This window comes from Polyodon spathula, chromosome 6 (genome assembly GCF_017654505.1).
Source record: "Polyodon spathula isolate WHYD16114869_AA chromosome 6, ASM1765450v1, whole genome shotgun sequence".
NCBI classification, from domain to species: domain Eukaryota; kingdom Metazoa; phylum Chordata; class Actinopteri; order Acipenseriformes; family Polyodontidae; genus Polyodon; species Polyodon spathula.
In genome coordinates this window covers 57,741,875-57,752,150 of record NC_054539.1, presented here as the reverse complement: position 1 = coordinate 57,752,150, position 10,276 = coordinate 57,741,875, and the positions used below count along the sequence as shown (strand labels likewise).

The 10,276-nt window shown below is 35.2% G+C and overlaps 1 protein-coding gene across 1 annotated transcript; it reads left to right on the top strand.

Annotated features, from left to right (window-relative positions):
- The first annotated feature begins 1,021 nt into the window (after positions 1-1,021).
- LOC121317388 (dual specificity protein kinase Ttk-like) lies at positions 1,022-8,838 on the top strand. Its single transcript, XM_041253264.1, has 22 exons — positions 1,022-1,043; positions 1,625-1,759; positions 2,072-2,294; positions 2,651-2,757; positions 2,876-3,019; positions 3,251-3,341; positions 3,437-3,515; positions 3,650-3,720; positions 3,924-4,032; positions 4,239-4,350; positions 4,665-4,840; positions 4,985-5,109; positions 5,418-5,574; positions 5,750-5,839; positions 6,139-6,296; positions 6,635-6,786; positions 6,913-7,037; positions 7,196-7,270; positions 7,535-7,711; positions 7,978-8,074; positions 8,219-8,307; positions 8,588-8,838. Exons 2-22 carry the CDS (start codon positions 1,627-1,629, stop codon positions 8,663-8,665), a joined length of 2,568 nt encoding a protein of 855 aa, XP_041109198.1. The 5' UTR covers positions 1,022-1,043; positions 1,625-1,626; the 3' UTR covers positions 8,666-8,838.
- The last annotated feature ends 1,438 nt before the right edge of the window (positions 8,839-10,276 follow it).

Sequence of the window (10,276 nt, the reverse complement as noted above, 5' to 3'; positions counted from 1 at the left end):
TTCAACACACTCTAGGGCCCTAATGAATAAAAGTGTGACGAACAGGCTCTTCCCATTTGGTAATGGTTGTCATTCTTTTTCAGGGAACCAGGGTTATGGTAATAACCTAACGTTTGCAATAGTGTATGAACCCGGAACGTCTTGAGGGGGTATTGCTGAGGAACGGGCATGTATCTTTTCCAGAACATGACACGTTGTTGTAGCAATGCTTGGGTTCCATTTGCTGTTCAACCCCAGCCTATAGCATGAAAACACTATAAATAGTATTTCAAATATTATTATCCCACAAGACCTGTATTATAGAATTGGTATTCATTAAACTCTGGAATTTATTTTTGAGTTTCAACACACTCTAAATAATGAATAAAGTACGAACACTTTTGTATCAGGAATGTAACCATGCACTAAAATAATGAATAAAATGTACGAACACTTTGTATCAGGAATAACCAACGACATAAAGGTTATGTGGTTTGTGTGTGTGTGTGTGTGTGTGTGTGTGTGTGTGTGTGTGTGTGTGTGTGTGTGTGTGTATATATATATATATATATATATATATATATATATATATATATATATATATATATATATATATATATATATAGCAATATTTGGGTACAGCGCAATCGATTGTAGACACATCCCCCCCCACCGCCCCCTTCGCCCCGTATGATTGACAATGTTCAAATATCAATTGACAAATTAAATTGAAACTTCAATTCGCAAAAGCTAATTTACGAACTAATGGCAACTTACTTTACAAATTGATTGATGAATTAACAAATTCATTTACAAATTATCCCCGATCCAGAAGCAATTTTGCAGTTTACAGTATGAAGCGCGTGAGTTACTTCCCATGTGATTGGTCACCTACAATCTCATGAATTATTAACTACCCCCGAGGTAATCATATGAACAGAAAAGGGGAGGTGGAGCCTGCGTATATTATCTTGATTCTTATTGGCAAATGCAAAACAACCAATGAGCTTCGAGCAGAGCGGAAGTGGCGAAATTTGAAAGTCTCGAAGAATAAACAACCGCTGGTGAGTGTTGTGGTTTTTGTTTTTTATTTGCTATTGTATTATTAGTGAATTTAGTGAACAAAGAAAAACAGTTAGTTGACAGTTATTATGTCTCATTGAATATACTGTGGCATCAGTATATAATATTACCTGTGTTTAACTTATGTCGTTAAGCATTCATTTCACCTCGGCCATGCCCGTTAGTAATATTGTTGTACTACAACTGTATAGACACAAAGCAAGGATCTGACAACAAACTTCCTTTTTGTTGTCGATAGTATGAACAGTAAATTGCTTTATATAAACGCATTTTTCGGATGGTTTTATTTGACATATGTGCAGTTTTGTTCAGTTAGATTATCATCTATGGCAGTTGTGAATGGGAAAAGAGTAATTAATTGAATGACAGTACCTTACAGTGATGAGTTTTTTTCTTCTGTTTTCTAAATACCTCACTTTCAAAGGGAGTACTGTAGATGGTCATTTCCCCTGTATGTGAAAGTCATAGATGCCACAGCATGGATAAAATCTAGCCATTTAGTCTGTGTTTGTATACAGTTACATAAAAAATACATCCCTCTCACCATATATTTTGTTTTTAGAAATGGACGATGAACTCACTGACAGGCAGATGCAATTTGCCCTGATTTCTCAAAAGCTTAAGAACATTAAAACACGATTCCAGTTTGAAGGTAATACTACTGGTGAATTGAATCTGATGAAAAGTTCTGCCACCGGTAAGTTCTGTGTTCTACATAAGCCAGATAAAACCCTGTTTGGTTTAAAAAATAACATGTACATCATTCTACTAGGGCACACAGTCATACCCATTGCCAGGTTTTGAGTAGAGAAATGTCACTGGTTGTCAGGGCACCCTACCTTTTCCTATAGCCTTTTCCTATAAGATAAGCAAACTCTGGTTATGACATAACCATTATGCTGTTCATTCACTATAGGTAGATGTTTTATCAATTTTAGTTTGAGCTTTTGCTTGTCTATAACCAACATTTTCTGTATTTATGCACCTGGAATTTCTCCTTCCCCTTTAGATCACAGTGGAAATGTAAAGCAGATTTTAAGTTCCAACTCCCCTGAAACATGCCTTTCATTTTTGATGAAGACTGAAGAGAGAGGGAACCCTAAAACCGACTCAAATTTACTCAGAAAGCTGATTGACATTTACAGCCAAGTGTTGGCTTCTCTACCTATTGAAAAACATTGTAAAAATGAAAGCTATGCAAGGATTCTGGTCAGATTTGCAGAGCTGAAAGCGTAAGTATAGAGTGTTCAAAAAGTTATATGGTAGAGTGGTACTGCTGAATAATAGTTATGTTCTGGAACAAAATTTAGTGGACTGACAGAAAAGCAGTCACCATCTGAGGGCTGCATACATCTAAATTGTGTTACAAATGTGTTACTATTTACTTTCCAGTACTGCAAGTATATACTTAATATTATCTCAGTAAATATTGGTGTATTTTATATGCAAGGCTTAAGTATATGATTTGGTGGTTAGGGAGGTTGATTCATTTCATAAATGTCAGAACTCTGTTAAACTAAAACAACGTTTATGAATTAATCAGAAATGTAAGAATAATTTCATTTTAAATGTTCCTGTTTCTTTGAAGCATTCAAGAGCCAGACAATGCCTGTGATGACTTCAATATGGCTAGAGTGAACTGCAAAATATTTGCCTTTGTACATGTTGCTCATGCACAATATGAGTTGTCTCAAGGTATGCAGCTTTTTATATTTATACTGTAAAATGTGTAAATCCTACAATTAAAAAAGCAAACAATTGGTTTTATTTTGCTGTTAATACTAGTAATGATAACAAATGTATTTCTTTTAAGGTAATCTAAAGAAAAGTACTTCAATTCTACAGAAGGCATGGGACATGAATGCTAAGCCCATTGAACTTTTAGAGACTGCTATGAGCAATTTAAGATCTGGAAAAATGCAGCTGCTGTCACCTGAGGATAAAGAAAATATGATTGGTTGGTCTATATATATTTTTTGTTTCCACATTTTGATCAGGCTTAAATCTGGAACAAGTGTGTGAAACCCAAGTGTTTTCCATAACAGATGCAATTGAACAATACACAAGACAATACTGTTGTGCTCTAGCCTCAATAGCATATGTTAATAATACATTTTAATTGTGTACAATTTAAATGCAAAGTTACTAGTTTAGTTAGAGAAGTGATTTACTTTGTTTATCTTTATAGTGCCAACATATCACAGCATGCAAGATTCCAAGAGCAGCAAAAACCATGATGGAACTGGAGACATGCGGTGTACTTTAGCCGTTTCACAAGGGTACATTTAGACAGATTTATTTAAACCTCTAGACTTTTCAGCCATGACAATAAATAAATAAATCCTTAACACTTACAGATATTTGTGTTTTTCAGAATCAATCAAAAGAGCAGTTCCCTAGAAGAGGTTGATGTTGGTTGGAAACAAACACAATTTAGAAAATCAGACAGAATGGTATTGCTCATGTTTTATATTCATTTTATATATTGATATGGTTAACTGTTTATTTAACTTGATATTACATGATACTATTATTTTTTTTTGTATCTTTTTTTTTTTTTTTAAACTTGGGACGAGTTCCCATGCAGCCACTTATGACTCCTGATACTTTTAGTCTGAAGAGAGGTGACCCTTCTGGCCTTGGACGTAGTATGAAAAGGTAAGGAGCCCAAATTAAGTAGTTTGTAAAATATGACTAGTTTAAATGTCTTAAGTACATTTTCCAATATGGCTTTACTGTCGCATGTATGGGGCTTTTGAAAGGCACTCCAGCAGAATGCATCTGAACTTCACTTTCAGTACTGCTGTATTTTGATGTGATTTTGATAAAAAAAATAAAAATAAAAAATATATATATTTCAGACAAACCTCTGGAACAAGAGCTAATCGAATGTTTGCGCCTTTGTTGTCGAAATCAAGTCAAATTAGAGTTGCTGGAGATGGGGACTCTTTTAGACTTTCAAGTTGGAAGGTATTTAAACAATATTTTATTTAACTGTTGTAGTTTAAGAACTCTAGTGCATTCAATTCATCTAGAGAGAGTCAAATGTACAGTATACTGTGTAAAAAAAATACTTGTGTTGGCTGGTGTGTGAAAAAATTGTTTATTGAAATGTTTTCAGCTTTCACTGAAGGGGTCATTTTTAATTTTTAACCAGTGTCTCCCCCTCCCCACAGCCTACCTCAAATGTCAGCCCTGTAAACTCAGTTGACCAAGGGGTAAGCACAGCTGATTCAACTATGACACTGTTTAACAAAACAGATACCAGTGTCACTGCCAAACGAGAAGGTAACTTATATGTTATTTACTTAAATTGTAGCATGCACATAATTTTGTAGTTGAAAATGTATTTATTGTTAAAGTAGACAACCCTTTTGGTTAGTGCCGTTCCACATAGTCATTTGCCGCCTAAATTTAATACATGGACAAAGGCTTAAAAATGTTACCTTGATAGCAATTATTGAGGGTTTTGAAGTTCTGGCTGATAACTAATACAAGTTGGTACAGTACTGCTTGTTGCAATCAACTTCAACAGTTAATATTAATTTAGTTGTGCACATTGTATTGGTCTTCTACCTTAAGTATTTATTTATTTTCTCTAGAAACTTGGTCACAAGTACCGGCTCCATTATTCTCAAGCCAACTAAAGGAGCAAGTTGTGTCAAACCATAGTAAGATTTTTTCAAGTGTGGGGAAGCAGAGCCCTAAACCATCATATATGGAAACTGTCTCAGAATGGAAAATACCAGCACGAATAGGCAGACAAATCTCTCCTGAGGTAAGATTACTAGGTTGAAAGTAAACTGTTTCTTCAAGCCTTTAACCTTATACCAGTTATTGCTCCATCATTCAACTTTTATATTAAAACAATGGTTTATGTATGTATATATGCTACTTATTCATAAATTACATTTTTTTTTAGAATAAGCAGTCACCTGCTGAACAGCCTAATCCACAGCAAAGCCAAGACAGGTTACCTGCATCAAACAGAGAGGTTCCAGGTTTTGTATATGAGACGCCAAATGCCAAGATGTCCTGTATTATCAGGTTAGCCAGCATGTCCACTTCCTTTTATAACTTTTTGAACACCTGTTCTTTTTTAATTGCTATTCTAAACTGGTTTTCTGTTGTTCGCCTAATGTATTTGAGTGTACATTGTAATTTACATTAAGTAATGCTACTTGATTATTGAGGTGATGGTACCTTAACATGCATGTAGCTGATATTCAATCTTCTGAAAGTCTTACAATGGATTTTGGCAAGATAGCAAGTTAAAATGATCTACTTTTGATTCTGACCTCCTCGGCTGCAACCTTTTGTTTCTATTTTTACATCTATTTATTTATTAACTACAGAACGCCAGTTGTAAAGGAACCTCGAGTGGTGGCAGAGATTTCCACACCATATAACTACCGTTCAGTTTATCAACAACCTGGTCAAAATGTGTCATCCACACCATATCGCCCGTCCACTTCGTTTAACCAGGTCAGCTGTTCACAGCAGTTCCAGCAGGTAATTGACTAATGCATACTTTTGTTCAAAAACGTAATGCAGATTAAGACTTGGGTCACATTATAATTTTAGAACCGGTCAATCCATATTAGTTTACAAAAACAAGGAAAGTACAGCCTTATGTAATGTGTCTACAACACATGAATAATATGTATTTAATCCCTTTTTTTAATAGGTACCGCCTGTGCACTCCAATGACTACATTATGATCAAAGGAAAAAACTACTATGTATTAAAACAAATCGGAAGAGGAGGTTCAAGTAAGGTACTGTCGCTTAAAGAAACCTCAAATTCACTGGGGCTGCACTGCTTCAGTTAGTCTGAAGTGTTAGAAAGTCACTGCATTTTTAGTGTGAGGTTTCAGTGTGGACTCTGATTGACATGCACTGATTCTGCAAAACTCTAAACAGGAGGATGGGAACAAAGGAATCTTACACAAGGGGATTTGTTATGACAAATGCAACCAGGACATCCTTTACTGTTTTTAAAGAAAAAATAATAAAAATAAAAATTTGCTAGGTGGTTGTGTTTGAGTATTCATGTTCATAATTTTCTCTTTAATAGGTCTTCCAAGTTTTGGACCACAAGAAACAGTTGTTTGCTGTTAAATATGTGAATCTAGAGGATGCAGACAACCAGACTATTGAAAGTTACAAGAATGAGATTGAGCATCTGAATAGACTACAGCAACACAGTGATCAGATAATAAAGCTTTATGACTAGTAAGTAGATAATATTGTAGGACATAGAATGCTACATGATTTATTTTTATTTTTTTGTAATACATGACATTCAAGCTACATTTTATTCAGCAGATAATTTTGCAATATTTTTGTAGAATCGCTTAAATTGTGAACGGTTTATTTTAAAATGAAAACCAATCCAAATACAATGGTTGTGTGTAGTTTTCTTGATAGATGGGAATGAGTTTTCAGCAATGAATTAAATCTGAACAGGTACATTAAAGGAAAAAATGGTTTTACAGTCTTGTTGGCAAAATAATTACTTTTTATATAGGAGTAGTTTATTGATCTTAGTGTGGGATTTCTTTTTTGTTTAGTGAAATAACTAACAGCTACATATACATGTTAATGGAGTGTGGAAATCTTGACCTGAATTCTTGGCTAAGAAGCAAAAAGGCAGTAAATCCATTGGAGCGCAAATTCTATTGGAAAAACATGTTGGAAGCAGTTCAAACCATCCATCAGATTGGTAGGAACTACTTGTCGTTTTGCCGTGCTAGTTCTTGATTTTTAGAAGCATTTCCCCCCCTATTTCTTTCCTTTTTTATTCTTTTGTATTGCTCAATTTCATATTGGGTTTTCTTTGTTTGTTCAGGTATTATTCACAGTGACTTGAAGCCTGCCAATTTCGTAATAGTGAATGCCTCTTTAAAACTTATTGACTTCGGAATTGCCAACCAAATCCAACCAGATGTAACCAGCATTGTGAAGGATTCCCAGGTAAGTCAATTTATCAGTAGTAACTGTTACGGACTTGTGTAATTTGGGGTGGACGGAGATGGGGGATGGACAACATTTGAAAACTAATTGTTGGGGATTTGTTCCATGTACTATCTGTTTATCTGTTTCTATAATACTGTTAAATCTTTCAATATTAGGTTGGCACACTTAACTACATGCCTCCCGAGGCAATTAAAGACAATTCGTCCATTGCAGGAAAACCCAGGTCAAAGGCAAGTTAGTGTTGATCCATGAACTGGTAATCTTCAATAATGTTAATGTTAGTCTTACAATTAATTTAAAGAATCCTTTGTCATATTAGTCAGTTAAATGTGAAGAATAAATTAGAAATCTTAATATGGTTGATAAATGTGGTTTAGCTTAGATAGTCTTCTTGATGTATTCATGTTAACATTATTTTAGTTTATCTAATTTATTTATTTATTTTTAAAGACAACGGTCACTGTTTCATACTAAAATGCATGTCTTTTTTTCAGATTAGTCCTAAAAGTGATGTGTGGTCACTTGGCTGTATTTTATACTGTATGACCTATGGAAAAACTCCATTCCAACACATTACAAACCAGATTACTAAACTGCAGGCCATAATAGATCCATCTTATGAAATTGAGTTTCCTGATATTCCAGAAAAAGACCTTCGGGATGTGTTGATGGTAAGTTATGGCATTACTTTCTGTTGTGCCATGGCATGTTAGATATGTACTGATGCTACTAAAAACTTAGAGGAGAATTGAGCAAATCGCACAGAGCACAAAAGGGTCTAGAACTCTTAGGAAACCTAATGTATAGTACCAGTATTTTAGCTATGGTTAATGTTTTTTGTTTTTAAATTTTGTACTTAAAGATGCTGTATGAAAGCTGATAAAGAACAGTATTATTATTATTATTATTATTATTTATTTATTTTTTTTTTTAACAGAAGTGTTTGGTTCGCAACCCTAAAGAGAGGGTTTCCATCAGTGAACTCTTGAGACATTCCTACCTGCAGATGCAGCTGCAACCAGCCCGGGAACCAGGTAAATGAACAGATGTTACCATCATTCAAAATGTTTGCATTTGCATTACATGCATGAAACTGTGCTTCCTGAAATATAATGCATTTTTGTACTAGAATCTTGATTGAATCAATAGTATTATATTAATACTTTTCATTATTGCAGAGCAACAGATTACCTCCCAAGAACTGAAGCGCATCTTTAACGAGCTGGCTTCTATTAATTCACCAAATAGCATCTCCAGAGCGGCTAATGTAAGTATACAGGATCCCCAAAAATAAAACATTGTAATAAGTTGATGTTCTTAGATTCCATCCTTTTTTAAATATGAATGCAGATTTAGTCACTCAGTTCAGCTCTGCAGGGTCCTGTTCAGAGTGCTGAATATGATATTTGCATTCCATTGTGCCTGGCATCCACAACATAATTTGGTACTATGTTTGAAATATGTGGCATATAAAAATATTATCTGTAAAGAACAAGCCTGTCTTATACCTGTACATCAATATTTCAAATATGTACTCTGTATTGCAGAACTTGGCAAAGATGTGCAACAGTGGCATAAAACTTGATGTCTCTGAATGCATGAAATCTTCCAGTAACCCTGTGTGAAAGAAAAAGCGCCTCTTTGGACTACTACTGTATACTGGTTGAGGACAACTCTAGTTAATCAAGAAATACACATTACATTTATGTCTCTGTAAATTATTAACAAATCAGTCTGTCTGGATACCATCTCTGAAAATCTAGAGGTCAGCTAACGTTGATATCCATCCAATAAATGTTGAAAGATGTAACAAAAAAATAAACATGTTTTACAAATTATTTTTGCGAGACACTCTTTTTTGAAAACATGCAATGATTACATGTCTACAAGCACAGCATTTTAACTTAATGTTGTTTAGGATACTGGGGTCGGGATATTCAAAAGATTGGATACCGGAAACACAAAGTAAACACGTCCATAACATTTCCATGTGAAAGGCTGAACATCATTCAATGACTGAAAAAAAAGGGGAATGTGGGGTAACGTGCTGGGTGGTCCATTTATAAATGCACATTTGTTCTACTGTACAGAACTTGTTTTGATAACAAAGATGCCACTATTGTACCCTGACTACAATTACATTTCTAACTTGGCAGGAACAACATTGCTGGCAGCAAAAAAAAAAAGCATATGTTTGATTGCATCCACTACTGACATCCCTACAGGGCCTAATAAAGGGATCAGCAAAGAAATGTTGGGTGAAGTCTCTTAATACAAATACCTTGTTTGTGTTTTTTTTATTTTTATTTTTTCCCTCCCCAATGCAAACCTTTTCTGGCCAGCTATACTGTATTAAAACATTTACAAATGATGTGAGTTGTAATTTTCTTCCACGTCAATGGGTTAATATATTTTTAAAAAGTGCTGAAATGATGAGCTGCATACAGTAATTGTGACAAGTACCAACACCACTTTAAGGTTTTATTGAGATGGTCTGCTGTGGATGTGTAAAAGCCCTGTGGTGTGCACAATTAGGAGATACTGCTTCATAATTATTGCAGTATGGTAATAAAATGAAATCATAGTTTGATGAAAGTATTTACAAGAATAGATGCTCAATTCGCCAAACCCTATGAGCATTTACAAGGACTTGGACATATTGTCCATTTTCCTTTGTTTCTCTACAGCAGGCAGTCATGTGACATACCAGTACGCTGACTGTACAGGATTGCTTGAGTTGTCAGGGGTGTTACATGGGGCAATCCTCGTGGGATTTGGTCGCAAGCAATACAATACACACAGTTGCTACTAGTAAACTGCTTAGACAGTTGCTGCTAGAGCTACTGACCTGCCTTCCCAGAGTTATTTTCATTCTCCCGTGTTGCTAGTAAAATTTCAGACTGTCATACTTTCATAACAGAAACATGGTTTTTCAAGCATTTTCAAGCTCTGGAAATTTGTTTGGCATTTTTCCACAATTTTTTCCCAATTAGCGTATGAACCCTGTCACTGAAGCTGGGCACTCCGGCTCCGACTATGGTGTGGGGCACTCAAGCAGTGCCAATGCTGGCAGTGGTGCAAGTGCCTCCCAGGATTCGAAGGGGTAGTACTGAGGGCCATCGCCGCTCTGGCTCTGCACTGCTGCTCTGCTTTGGCTCACGCCCTTAGAAAGAGCTTTTTATTGTTTTTATTTTTAGGGAAGCAAGGTTGTAATACAACCCCACCGTACTTTGACC